Source organism: Hydra viridissima, unplaced genomic scaffold (assembly GCF_058129835.1).
Source record: "Hydra viridissima isolate aposymbiotic clone 2 unplaced genomic scaffold, HvirCarnegie_v1 scaffold_10, whole genome shotgun sequence".
Taxonomy (NCBI): Eukaryota; Metazoa; Cnidaria; class Hydrozoa; order Anthoathecata; family Hydridae; genus Hydra; species Hydra viridissima.
In genome coordinates, this window is record NW_028324309.1 from 583723 (window position 1) to 599020 (window position 15298).

At 29.8% G+C, this 15298-nt stretch overlaps 1 protein-coding gene and 1 long non-coding RNA gene across 2 annotated transcripts; both read right to left on the minus strand.

The window, feature by feature from the left end:
• Nucleotides 1-8176: 8176 nt before the first annotated feature.
• On the minus strand, nucleotides 8177-9395 carry LOC145192998 (uncharacterized). Its single transcript, XM_090100648.1, has one exon. It carries the CDS (start codon nucleotides 9296-9298, stop codon nucleotides 8336-8338), a length of 963 nt encoding a protein of 320 aa, XP_089956774.1. The 5' UTR covers nucleotides 9299-9395; the 3' UTR covers nucleotides 8177-8335.
• Nucleotides 9396-11497: 2102 nt separating this feature from the next.
• Nucleotides 11498-13588, minus strand: LOC149882494 (uncharacterized). Its single transcript, XR_016456527.1, has 2 exons — nucleotides 13438-13588; nucleotides 11498-12224 (listed from the first exon to the last, which is right to left on the minus strand). It is a non-coding gene; the product is annotated as an uncharacterized LOC149882494 (long non-coding RNA).
• Between the last annotated feature and the right edge of the window lie 1710 nt (nucleotides 13589-15298).

The following is a 15298-nucleotide window of genomic DNA, read 5'->3' on the forward strand; positions in this document are numbered from 1 at the left end:
TTTTATTTTTCGTTTTTTCAAAATTTAATTTCGTATGAATGAGAAGAAAAAAACGAGATCTCGTTTGTCACCAATAATTTTGAATAACATTTCTAAATGATGGCATTTAATTTTGATTCAAATTTATCTCTTAAACTTACGCATTTTACTCCATTTTACTATTAAAGTTTTTTACCAGTTCTTAACTTAAATATTAAAAAGAAAGAAATTTTATGTTTGCCATTTTAAGGAATTCTTTTTTCGTCTAAGCAAAATTTAAAACTTCATTTTTAAAACCGAATTCAAATTGTTACAGTCCTTAGAACTGTGTATTTTTTTAAGTTGCACGCTGTCTGTGAAAAAAATTACAATGTTTACTAGGAGTGGTAAAAAAACATTGCACTCTGTAGACGATTGGTCGAACCCTAGTCTACTTAGATAAAGGAAATGGACTCGGAAGCTTTTTGTAAAAATCAGCATTATGCTCCCATTCATTTTTCAATTATTATGACGTTTTATCAACTTGCGGTTGACTTTATTACACGTGGAAAAATGAAATAAAAAGTTTGCTTGGATGAAAATCAGGGTCTCGAAGAAGGACAAATAACTGTTGAAAAAACGTTACCTTTTTTAATTTGTAAGCACTGCCTATAAATACAGGTATTAGCTGTAGCTATAACGAAAAAAGTGTAAACTTCGGTCTTCAAATAAATGAAGCACTTCGCGTTTTTTGGCGTGAGAAACTTGTATTTATTTAAAAATTTATATCTTTTATAAGATAAAATAACGGATTTAGTTAAACAACACTATTGCGAAACAGTTTCAGAAGTTGCAACAAAATTATAGAAGGTATGTGGTCACACCACGAAATGCGGTATCACCAAAATTTTTTTAAAAGGAATTTTGCAACTGTTTTATTTTAAAACACTGAAATAAAATTTGTACTTCTTTTTTTTTCTTTATTATTCAAGAAAAACCGGAAAACCAACTGGCGATTTTTTTTTTACGCAAAATTTTTGCTTAACGACTTCACTTTTTGAAAATATTGTGAGTTGTTGTAAATAAGTTATTGGGTAAAACTTACAAACCAATAGAGATAAATTTTTATTTTGTTTCCAGTGTCACCATGGATTTCTCATTAGTGAACGAAAACTTTCGATATCGGTTTCGGCTTAAATCGTTACTTTGAACCGAAAACTCTGTTTCGGCAACTTCTACTTATTCGATTCTGTCTAAATTTTGGTTGAAACTATTACCGTAATGAACAGAAATTTTTATTAAGAGATTTTTTTTAAGTTTAGATAACTTGTTTTTAATTTAGTGTGCAATAGTGATGATTTTTTTTACCAAATTGGTGTTTTAATCGTTTGAGCGCAGAATGAATTTTTAGCTTATACAATTGAAGGGTTTATTGTGAAACAATGACAAGCCACAAAAACGAATATTTTAGAAAAATAACTTTTTAGCTTTTTAGCTTTGGATCGATGAACTCAGTGCTTATATATTTTTCTCCTAAATTTATACATCATAAAAATAATAATGGATATTTAAAAAAGTATTGAATAAAAAAAAATAAATAAAAATGCAAAGTTATGTGGAGAAAATAATTTTTATTAAAAAAAAACTGTTGTTTGTAATTGGGAATGTAATTGGGTCCCGTTCGGCCGCTGAACGGGTATTTTCAAAAAATTTTTCGGATTCCGAACCCGTTTTGTATAGACCCGTTAAACACCCGAAAACCCGAAACATTGATCAAACGGATAAACGAGCACCGACAGCTAAGGAACCAAACCGATATATTAACGTTACCCGTTCGAGTATTGAAATTTTTAATACCCGAAAACCCAAACCCGTTTGGTTTTTAACTTTATCACCGTTCGGGTCCCGAAACTTTTTAAAAGATTTTTAAAATCTGCAGAAATTTGCAACGAGCTATTGCTTGCGGTAATTTTAGCATTTTTGGAAGAGTCTGTGAAATTTATAAACTAAAATTTAAAAAAGATATTGAATCAAGCTTATTTAAACTGAGTCCAAAGTTAATCAAACAATATGGCTAAATCAAACAGGTTAAATGGTTTGAAAATAGATGCAGTTTTGGTACTAAAAGTTAACTTTCTAAGCGCATGAGTTGCCTTAGTCATCATAGAAATAAAATACTGGCAAATATAGCCTTTTCACCTTTGATTTTTTACCTAACACTGATAACAAAATAAACATTTAAAATTTGAAGATGTACTATTTTTACAGAGATTCTTAGCATGAAATAAGTTGAAAGAAACTTGAACGAATGCTTAAAAAACCATTTATTGACAAATTCTTTGTATTCTTCAATGTCATACATGTCCATAACGTTAATTGCATCAACAAAGACTTCCTAGATGTCATCATTCGGCTCCTCATTTGGAATTGAAGAAGAGCTTATGGTTTCTGAGCAGAATTTGAGCAGCATTTTTCTGTCTAACTGAGAGTAGTTGCTTTTGATGAAAAGCAGCTTTTCAGCCTTCAGAGGATCCATGCGATTTCTTCCCTTTGTGACTGTCAGGCTAGCAGTGCTGAACAAGTGCTCGGAGGATACTGAACTAGCAGGAATGCTCAGGATAGCAAAGGCAGCCTTGGAAAGAATTGGATAGAAGTTCCGTTTTGTCACCCAGGACTGTCTTGGCTTTCCCATCCATACAGAAACTGTCTCAACATCATTTTCATTTTCCGATTTTAATTTTAAAGGTTTAAAGTTACAATTTTTCTAACATCAACTAAGGAAAATTTTAAATGTTACCAACGTCAGCTCAAGTGAAACGCGTTGGCAGTGAAAAATTATTTTGAGAAATTATTCACGGGTAATAAGCTTAATCAATACCAGTTTTATTTTTCTCTCTCGCAGAGGTAGATGGGGGTCATGCTGAAATTTGTGTGCTGGTGTTCATGAAGATTTCAAGATTTTTTTAAATATTAATTTCGCACGCATAAAATAATATTACTCAAAATTATCAAATCTTTTGGATGGATTTTCAAAAATTTTTGCAACTTTTTAAAAAGATTTTGCAAAGTTTTGATTTTTTTTTTTTTTTTGATTAAGTTTAATGCTAAATTTTTTTTTTTGTTCTGCTAAGATGAAGATGATGCTACCTATATACTAATCTATATATTACCTATATGCTATCTATATACTAATCTATATATTACCTATATGCTATCTATATACTAATCTATATATTACCTATATGCTATCTATATACTAATCTATATATTACCTATATGCTATCTATATACTAATCTATATATTACCTATATGCTATCTATATACTAATCTATATATTACCTATATGCTATCTATATACTAATCTATATATTACCTATATGCTATCTATATACTAATCTATATATTACCTATATGCTATCTATGTACTAATCTATATTTACCTAGACAATAGAGCCTGATCAACATTTGATAGTTGGTGACGATAAGGTTTATAACAATATAAGATAACGATTTTTGGAAGATTACTTTCACCATGCAACTGACTTATCGAGATTGAAACGTTTTTTTTAAATTGAATCTGTTCTTAATAACTTGCTAACTGAAAAAATGTATCAATAGATTTTCCTATGGTTAAAAATGCAAAGTGAACTTAGAATTTATCATTTTTTGTATTTTTATATTTTATATTACATGTTTTTTTTTTTTTATAAGCATAATGCTTATAAGCATATAGAGGCTCAGATTTGGAAAAAAAATAAGCATATGTAAGCATATTCCTGAGCCTCGATGAACTATTTTAAAAATTTAAATTTCATTTAATTAAAAACTTGAAATAAATATATTTCTAAATTTAAACCAACAAAAACAACAAAAATCAAAGTTTATGTTTTGCAATGCAACCACTTTATGAAGTAATGAAGTCATTGTGTTGCAAAACCTAAACCTCAATACTTAAACATAAAAACATAAAGTTTAAGAGTCGCTCTGAAGTGTTTTATTTCTCTCTTTTTTTTCTCTCTCTCACTTTAATGTGTAGTTTATTTAACACCATATTTAAAATGTTTATTTTATTTCTAAGTTCTATCTTTGATTTCATTGATAATATTTGTATATAGTATATATGTTTTATTTTTTATTATTATACTATAACATTAATTCAGCTACATTAAAACCAAGGCAAATACAGAGCTTAAGTTAAATTTTTATTTTTCTTATACCCATTAACTTTTAGTAACGCGCACACTTTAAGAAAGTATTGAAATAAGCATATTTTATTAGAAATATGCTTAAGCTTAAGCATATTTTTGAGCCTCTTTTAACTTTTTGCTTAAGCATACCCGAGCCTCTTTCAAAAGATTCATATGCTTATAAAAAAAAAAACATGTAGAGCATTTTATATTTTTAGTATTAATTTATAAATTTAGATTGAAAACACATTAAAAATTCAACAAACTTGCACATTTTTTTATTTTTTTATTGAAATTATCGTGCAAAGCTTGAAAATAAAAAAGAACCCCCCCTCCTCCCACTTTTTTTAGTGCAAAAGAAAAAAAATTTTTCTTAGTTTTCTTTTTAAAGAAATGGAAAACTTGCAGGGTAACTACTATGTAAAGTTACGCTTTACATAGTATAATAGTAAATTTATCATGAAAAAAATAATAAACCCAAACTACCCCACCCTATCCCCCACCCCAACCTTTGACTTATCAATTCATAGTTTAGCATTTATCATCAAATCGTGTTTAAAATTCAACTATTGACTTATCAATTAATAGTTTATCATTTATAATGAAAAAAATAACAATTGGAATAATTTTTAAATATTACAGCTTTTTTTAGGAAGCTTTGAAATAACTTGTTGAACTTTTTTTTTTGGATGACGTTTGGTTTATGACGTCTGGTTTGGATGACGTATGGTTTATGACGTATGGTTTGGGTGACGTTGTCTGGTTTATGGAGGGCACAACTCACAAAGTGTAATATAGTCAATATAAAAATTTGATTCTGGTCAAATTTGGTAAATGCTTTTTTTACAATGCAGAGTAAACGTTATCCAGACCAAATAAGATTCCTGCAAATTGAAGAGTGATCTGTGAAGTCTCCCGTAATTTGAAGAATAATTCCCTCTCCTACTGACATGTAATCTGTTTGGGTTCATTCATTTAGGATTTTAGAGATTGTATATCAAAAGTACTTAACGTTGAATAACTGTGATGGGCCGCAGCTTTAGAATTTTTTTATGGTAAAACACCCTCCATTCCTTATTATATTTAGTATGCATTTTTTCAGTATGTATTATCTAGTGCATTTTTCCCTCAATGAGTTGTTTTTTTAACAAAATCTGGTCTGTAATTTTTCTGGTCATTTTAAACGTCATCTAACAAGTAGATCGCCTTAAACGTTATTTAACACTTTAAATTTGCTTAGTGTAAAATCACACTTCGGTAAAATGTTATGATTAAAAATCACCTTAAAAATTCTCTAATGACGTATTTAATTTTATTTTATATTTAACGCACTTTATTAGAGTTTATCTGTCATTATTTACCGGTAAAAAGGTGGTTAAAACCCAACCTTACTATGAATTAAATGCTGTTGTATGCAATCGCGGAACAGATATAGATCTTCTAAATCGCTGTTGCAACGCGGAATAATTCAGTTTTTTACATTCATCGAAGAAAGTATTCCGTTATTTATTCACTTAATTGCCCGCGGTTTCTTTCATATTAAGGATTAATTTGAAATGTATTCCGTCATAACGGTTTGTCATAATCTTTAGTTTACCGTTTCAATTTAACAAAATAAAAACAAAAGAATAATAAAGATATTAAAAAAACTTTTATGACAATAATAAAAGTTATCAATTTACTATGGGTCTGGAAATACAAAAAAAGAAATGCGTTTTGTAGTAAGTTACAAAAACACGATAAATTCTGAATATAAAACTATACATTAATAAAATTTCGTTTGCAGGATGAAAAACTTTCAAGATATCAAAAAGATTTTTTTATGCCAAAAAATTTCGTTTTTTTTTTTTTATTTTTGTTGTGAAAGCTTCATTAGCGTCATCTTTTTTTATATATAAATTTACTAATAATGATAATATTAATATTCTTAATATCCTTTAACTGTATATATTTCTGATGTTAAACATATACATATCACTGCGGGTTTCGGAATTAGATTTTACGTAGATAGACATTCTTAATATTTTAAGAAATAACGCTGATGTTGATAAAAAAAAACTGAGATTTTGACTTCTTTAGTACATGTACAACTTGAGATACAATAAATAATACAAAATATCAACTAGTTTTGTAACTTCCTGGAGCACAATGGTTCCATGTTCAGTGAACTACTCCATCTACTATATTGTCTTCTTGTTTATGAATGTTATAGAATTTTTTATATAGGTTTCTTGCATCAGACACTATAGCCCTTACTACAATGGATTCCAATATCATTATATTATGATTTATTATATTATATTATATTATATTATATTATATTATATTATATTATATTATATTATATTATATTATATTATATTATATTATATTATATTATGTTATATATATATATATATATATATATATATATATATATATATATATATATATATATATATATATATATATATATATATATATATATATATATATATACCATAAAGAAAAAAATAGTTTCTCACAGTTTTAAAGAATTTATCAAAGCCAATTTATGGCAAACTGCAAGAACAACTAAGTATTTAACACTAACATAATATGATTTAGCAGCTATATGTAAATTAAATTTTATTTGACAAAAACAAATGGGTTGTTACGTGCTTTTTATGACAAATGAAACATATAAATTATAAAAAACGAAAACATGACATTTCTCGCAGCATTTTGAAAGATAACTTAAAGTTTGAGCAACTTTTTAAAAAGTTTTGCTTTAACTAATGAGTTACAAAAAAGCTCATTAAAAGATACATCAACAAAGAAATAATGCGTTGTGGAATTTGTATTTAATTTCTAGAGTAATCGAGGCAAAAGAATGGCGATTTCGAAAAAAATACACAAAATTAAGGCTAGTGATTGAAAAATGAAGGAATTGAATGAAACCAGATCTTAAGAATAAATCCTATTTACACTTTTTTATATTTCGCTTTACTTTTTTAGTCATTTTAAAATTAACCTTACAGGTCTATTTTATCATTGACTGACTTTGTTTACACGAAAAAAGTTCCTTAATTTTCAAATGTTTGTCTTAAAAAAATTATAAAATCTTTTCGTGCCGACAATTTTTAATAGCTTGGTGTAATCAATAATATATTATATATACTAGATGTCTAACTTGTGGGATTTTATTGGACGAAAAGTTAAGCCGCTTTTTTTGTTTACAAATTGAATCCGCCATTTGTAATAAGGGCAAAAGCTATATCCGCCATTTGTAATAAGGGAAAAAACTATATCCGATGAGCGAAATAAAAGTTAAAAATGCATGTTTTTGCCCGAATTAGAAATGGCTTGCACGGCTTCAGTTTTCGGATCGAAGTTAGACATCTAGTATATATAATATATCATTGGGTGTAATTTGCTTAGTAGTTTGTCAACACGTGAAGTAGTTACTTTATCCTGAACAGTTTTATTAAACAAAAGCATAAAAGTTTGAATTAATGCCATGTGATAAGAATTGCAGTTTCAAATCTGTCGGCAGCCGTTTCAATAGATTTTTTGTTGACGGTGGAAAATTTAGATTTAGTCGGAAACTCGCATGGTTCACTGAAATCAGCGGTCTCTTTGATGTTAAACAATAAGTTGCACCTCCATCTCTTATACATCCATGATGGGCGTAATCATCAACTTTATCATAAACATTATCATCAGCATAATCATCAACATAACCATGAAAATGATCATCATCTTGATCTTCTTTTTTTTTTTTTGAGATCATTAAGTTTCATTATAGGTTTCCAAAATAATAGGCCGAGTGAATAAAAATGAGCAATTGCTTTTACTCAGTTTTTGATCAGCTTTACGTGAATAAAAACTTCAGCAGTTTTCCTTATATTTTTATTCACGTAAAGAAAAGCAACTTACTCAGTAATTGCTCAATTTTACGTGAATAAAAACTTAAGAAATGTTGTTGAAGTTTTTATTCACGTAAAGCTGACCAATTACTAAGTAAAAGCAATTGCTCAATTTTATTCACCCGGCCTAATGAACTACAAACTGAAGCACAAATAAAAATTTTTTTAGAATCGAAGTTTTACACTTTTTTATTTTCTACTTTTTAGCTTTAAAAAAAACTCAATTTTTATAATTTCTATTATTTATAATCTTTTTAGCAAAAATTTTATAATTTTTTCCTATGAAAGAAACAAAAATGTTTCTAAACGGCGACGTCCAAGCAGCCAGGTAACCAGGCAGCTTGGTAATGATTGGTTTCGTCCAAGATGTGCAAAGGCTTTTCGGCAAGCTCTTGGAAGAACATCGCCAGCTCGTCATCAGAATCAACAATCTCTTCTTTTCTTTCCTCTTGATAGATTTTACTCGTTCCGCTTCTACTGTTCTTTTTAGATTGACTTTCCAAAGGTTGTTTCCAATTTGGTCGATGATGACACGTTGCAGTCTCCTTGCAAGTCAATTGCTTGCTACCGTTATTAGTGTAATTACTCTTGGTCATTCTAGAGACTAATTCCTTTCCGAGTGGTATTTCAGTTCTGCTATACATTGGATTTTTCTCACGCGAAAAATTGTTGATACTTTCGTGGGCAAGAGGTTTTGTTTTATTGCTGTTTTGGTGCGCAGCGCATGCGCTTTGAAGATAACCAAAACTTTTTAAATCTCGGTTCTTTTTTGTTTCTCCGTTTTTTACGCCGCCGTTTACAAGCTTATTTACGTCAAAAAAATTGTTTCTAAGGCCAACAGTTTCTAAGGTTTCGGAAGAAACCATCCCTCGGATTTTCATTTCTTTGTGCTTCTTCGAAGTGTAACGATAGTTGGGGTGATGACGCATGTGAACAGTTCGTAAACGCTCTGCACCTTCAGCGAATGGAAGTTTGTCAATTTCACTCATTTCATTCCAAATTTTGCCCAGAAGTTTACTGATTTCAGCATTATGCATGTTGGGGTTTTCTCTGGCATACTTTTTTCGCGTCATTTTTGACCACAGTAAAAATGAGTTCATTGGACGTTTTACTCTGTCGTCATCGCCATCAAAAAAAATACTCGCAGGAAAATGCGGAGGGGGGCTTACAACACCGGAAATATTTCTGCTAAAGCTTTCGCCAAGTTTAAAGTTTTGTTTGCACTCTGCGGGTCGATAATGCAATACCTTTGAAGAGGAATCCATTTTTAAGAGGTTTCTCGTGCAACGAATCGAACAAACTCGTCGTTAAGCTGACCGCAAAAATGAAGTTGAGCTAAATTGAAATGTTAAGCTAAAGTCAAATATTTTATAGTTTTGCGTGTCAACAAGCCGCGTTATTTTGAATTAATTTAAGTTTTCTAGAGACGATCTAATCCAGCGTAGACACCCAATTTTTCTAAGCAAAGTAAACAAACTCATTTTTGGTTTTTTTCAAGTTCTTTACGAATTGGATACAGACGTCTGCGTTTTTGTTGAATGGCTGGATGGCTGTCCCTGGCTTATCAAGCTTTCTTCGTTTGAATTTGGCGCATAGGTGACGTAATAACACATCTTTAATTAGAATAGGAATTCTTGGAAACAGAAATATTGCGTTTTTAATTCTTCTTTGGGTTATTTTTTTTGGTTTATTTTTGCAATTGGAAAGTTGGAAAAAGTTAAGGGTTTTGTTAAAAAGAAGATATACGATTTTTTTCCACCTGGTTTCCACCTAGTTTGAAGTTTATTGAAAATTTTAAACGAAGATATGTTAACATAAATGAAATCAATCTTATGAACCTTTAAGGACAAATATTCCAAAAAAAGTTTGTGGTAACTTAGGTCTGGTTCATAGTTAATCAAGATGCTAGCACTTGCTAACGTAGTTACTTTATATATTTTTATGAATTAAAAATGAGATTTAGCAGAGATAACTTTATTTTTCTTGAGACAAAATCAGCCAAATCCAAATTGACATTTTTTACGACAACTGGAGTCTCCATGGAGATTAAAATCTCCAGAGAGATTAAAAATCGAGGTTAGGGTAAAGAATTTAAGGTGACTTATAAGTTCAAGACCGTCACATGTCATCAACGTTCATTGAAAAAAAAAAAAAAGAGAGAGAGAGAAAATACAAGTTGTTTAAAGTAAATAGAAAATCAAAAGTTAAAATTTTTGCGAATTTTATTTAAAAAAATTATTATTAAAAATATGCGTGGAAACAATAAGATACCCTAACTCTAAAGGTTGCTGTGTTACGGTTTCGATTGTCGAAATATCACATGGGGTATGACATGCTTAGTTTAAAAAAGATGAGTTTAGAAGGAACTTTTTTTTTCTAGCAAAAAACCCACAATTTATTTGTACGCTAATAGTTAAAAAAAATCCCTTCTGTCATTTGTACATACACTAAATACCAAATTATAAACCAGCAATCTTATGTTCGGTATGTAGATTTACAATTTTGCTGGGTGCAAAACATAGGCATATCAAAGGGTTGGGTACGAAGTATTAAGAAACAGTTATCTTTTTGGGATAACGATTTCTTTATACCTCATATCATTCTGGAAAACAAAATTGGATTCTGTTTTCAACTTTTAACCATTTTAGAGATTTTTAGACACATTTTTCGTTCTTATTTAACTACTGTCGTTAAATTTCTTGGCGTCAGCACCGTACTTGGCCTGGCGCCACGCTCAGACATTTCAATCAAAATATTTCGAATTTGCTTTATCTGACCAAATTATTTTATTCCAAAACGATTGTAACTCTTTTGCATTACTTTGAGTGTTATTCAGCTGCATAAGCTTTAATCGGCTTATTTTCAAAAACATATGGAATTGCTTGTGCATGTTTGCTACAATTTACGTTAAAGAAATCTTCAGAATTACTCAGGGTTCTTAAAGGATGACGTTTCCATTAGGGTCGTTTATCCTAAAAGACCGGCCCGATCTTGATGAGTTCTGAGCTGGTTTTATGAAGATGTTTCTCAATTCCAGTTTTAATCAATTCAAGCGACTTTCAGTTCACTTTAATTACTTTGATGCAATTTTATAATGACGTTGCGTTCTTCAAGCGAATTTCTTTCGTCCCATTTTTGAGAAAACTTACCAAAAGATAATAATTTTAGGAGCAAATACAAATTATGCAAAGTATATTTTACGTTTGTGATGGATGAATTGTATTTGTGAATCACAACTACAACTCATCTGTCATCAATATGAATCACAACTACAACTCATCAATGTCATCAAATTGGTATAAAACCAAAAAGAATCAAAAACCTTTTTTTTTTTTTGCATCATAATGACACATTGCAGGTGTCAGTGAATGAGAAAGCACTTAAAAAAATATCTGCCTGCTATTAGTTTGACAAATTTTTAAAAAAATTTTCAGAACTAAATAAACAATTGAAAAAAATAAGTTAAAAATATTCTTTTTTACTACAAAAACTGAACAAATTTTATAAAACATAACAATTATGAGCAAAAACATTTCAGAAAATACAAGTTCGTGAGTTTTGGTGACCATCGCCTTCGGCTCATATAGATTACCAAGTCCACGAACCTGTAGTGAACTTGGTAAATCCTGGTATGTTATGCAATATTGAATAAAATACATCTTTTCTAGTGCATAGGTGTTTAGTAGCTGTAACAGTAGGGGGGCTGCCTGCCGTATTCATTATTGTAATCAACTCAGAAGGAGTAAACAAATCTGCTGATAGATTCAACCGCAGAATGCTTTGAATCAACTTCCATTTGGGTGTGTTTTCGGGTTTTGTGCTTTTGATGTTCTTTATTCAGGTTCATTTTTTTTTAGTATGTAAGAAAACAGCTGAAGCAAAAGTTGGATTTCGATTATGGTAGATACACCTGTTGGATCACAATCTAAATGACTCAACTCTCTAAAACATTTTTTAAGTGATGTTCACCTTTTTTCAATTTGTTTTTTATTTTCTTGTTAAAATTTAACGCCATCCTTAAATCCAATACAAAAATTGTACTGGTCGTTAAGAGTAGTAACATGCTCGACCGCGGGTTTTACATGTAGTACCTTGCCACTCGAACTTTGATGGTGAGATAAAAGAGTGGAATACTTACTTAGTTCACCGTGTTTTAATTTCATACGATGGTGGCATCATCCCGCATCTTCCCTATGGAAGAAAAAACAATGAGTCCAATTGTAACATGAGGAGAACTTTTTAAAGCTTGACCTACGAACATCGTACCGTAATGAATTCTAAGAAAAAACTTATTTCATTTTGTTATATTTAGTTGTAAAAAAACTTTTGAAAAACTTCGCTTTTATTGACTGGATGGAAAATACAAACTATTTTGATTCGTTTCCGCGGTGAATCTTTCACAGGCTATTTCTGCTACAGTTGTATGTGGCTACTGTTGTATGTGGCCTAATGAAATTTCTATTACAATCCCAGCTGTAACCCAGCTGACTGATCAATAGCTTTTAAATATAATCTCATGCTCCTCTTCATGGATTTTGTTTATGCAAAAGTAAAACAGACAATATGCATCGTCAGATGTTGGATCATCGTCGGATGCTAACTCTTGATAAAAAATATTACGAACCCCAATCTTTTTCTATTATATTTCAATTTATTACTTACAACTTTATTTTTTGCATTTAATAGTAAAATGGAATCTTTTAATAGTGAACTAGTGATGAAAACCTGGATGATTGGTATTTGGTAGGTGGTAGGTTTGAATCGGCAGTTTTTTAGAAGGGTCTTATAGTTTCAATTAATCCAAAATATGATGAAAACCTTGATTTTTGCTCAGGAACGCAGTCCATTTTTAGAACCATCAGATTCTTCATTATGAAATGAAGTCATTTGAGCCGCTAGGTAAAGGAATTCATTTTAGCAGCTATTACTAAGACATTTCAATTAGTTGGAGCAATCTTACTTGCAATCATATCTCCTTTGCTTCAGTATCATTATCAACTATGGTTCACAACTATGGTTGTTCATCTTTAAAACAATTGGAAGAGGCTACTGCAAGATCTGTATCAGAACATGGAACAGTAAATACTTTTGATGGAAGCTATGGTGCACATCTTTATGCAATATGAAAGTAATAATTATGTAGGAGATAACATAATATAACGTAAAATTATAAAAATATTTTTGTTGTTGTTAAAGTACGTCTTTTATGCTTATGGTTTTAAAATTGCGTTAGTAATAAAAATGTAAAACGTGTTTGTTAACCTTTTTCGTCAATTTTAAACCTGTGGCCTTATCCTTTTCACCCGTTTATAATTTCCAAAGTTGATCCGTACTAAAACTCTAACCAAAGCTAATCTTATTATAGTTTATTTATTTATTGTAGTAATTTCAAAACGATACTTACCGTTCTCAGGTAAAGTTCACGCTTATGAAATATAAAACCGCTCAAACAAAGTGTGAAGCAAAAACAGCGGTTAAAAGCTTTTTAGGCAAATAGTGTTTATTTGTAACATGTATCGACTTGGCGGATTTATGCGATATCAAGCAAAACCAAGCCTGCGGAGCCCAGCACCGACCTCACTGATTGAACCTTTTAATGAACGACGGTTCTCTAACTTCACCTAACAGTAGGATTTTAAGATCACCAAACGATAAAGCGAAACTACGAAACTTTGCCAGTTTGAAAAAAATTTCTTTTATTCTCTAATTCTCTCATCTTTTTTTCATTTTCTCATTTTTTCTCGTCTTCAAATTCTTATTTTCTTATTAAATATGAAACATATCGGAATTTACCAATAAATTACCTGTTATTTACAGTTAATTTGCCGGTAAATAACAGTTAATTTAGCGTTTCAATTACTTATTTAGTAATTTTCTAAAATTTAGTAAACTACAGCTTATATCGTTTCTTTTAAGTTTCTCCGAGTTAGAAAAAATATAACTTTTATTTACTGTCACAATTAACCTCCTTTTAATGTAGAATTATCTGACATAAATATTTTTAATATCTTTCTGCTCTGAGTTTTAAAATGTTGTTGACATTTTTTTTCTGCTCTGAATTTTAAAGAAAATTGATATAAATAATCATAGTCTCTTTTTACCCGTTTTAATGTTTGCTGAAATTTTTTTTTTCCACTAAAACATTTAAATTAGTTTTTAGTTCAAACCGACTTTTATTTTTCGCGCTGTTGCAATTGCGCATGCCCAGTTTGTAATTTCTTGTTATTTTTTTAACGTGATGTTATTCTTTCATTAATTTAGCTCGAGTATCTAAAATGAAGATGAATTTTCTTGTTAAACTCAGCTGATGCTACTGCAGTTAATTTTAAAGTAAAGTTAAATTCAAGCTGTTTTTTTAAACCGAATTTTAAATAAACATATTGTCTTATAAAAAAGAAAATGATGGTATTACCGAAATAATAAGAAATTTTAAGCTTTTATCAGCCACTTTAATGCGTCTGTTATTTTCTTCGTTATGAATATTTTGTCAACACTTCTCTCTGTTTTTATTTAAAGCGAACAAACAAACAAACAAATAAATGGGGTCTTTTCAAATTTGCATAAAATATAGACTGGCATTTTTGGAATGCAATAAAAATTAATTTTTAACTTCTTAAATATGTTGTTCATTTTTTTAAAAATTTTTTCTTTGTTGAAACCATGGAATACTTTGAGGAACATTTTTACGGTTTGATAACGAAAAATCTCATAAGCAATTTTCAAAGAAATCGGTTTTGTGATTTGCTTCGCTTTTTCCTTAAACATCAAATTTGTTGTTAAGTTCGCATTCGAAATTTCTCTAAATTTTGAGACAAGTTCGAATTTATAAAGAAGTCATGAAATTGAAACTTTTTATCAAAGCAGTAAATTAGATTTAATTCGCGACCAAAGAGGCAAGTCCTCCCCCTCCCCTCATTCTTAATAATATGGCTTGATCTTATAATGACAATTATCGCATTAGAGCTAAAGAACTTATTTTTTTAATATTTACTGAAGATATGTAAAACTCAATTCTTTGTTCTCTTCGTTATTTGGCGGATTTCCCAAGCAGCCATGTTTGTTTTCCAATAGATCTGAGCTCATTCGAGTAAAAAAACTAACTAAAAAAATATCAAGTTTTTATCGAACCCCTCGCAGGATCGAAGGATTATTTCACGTTATCAATAGAGAACAAACTTGACGAGAAATTTCATAAACATTTGAAAAAATCAGAGAAGAACAAAAAGCTTCACAATGTCATAGGATGAAGTTGCTGAAACAAAACA

Coding starts and splice junctions, on each gene's coding strand:
- LOC145192998 (XM_090100648.1), bottom strand. CDS start 9,298: ATGGATTCCTCTTCAAAGGTATTGCATTATCGACCCGCAGAGTGCAAA.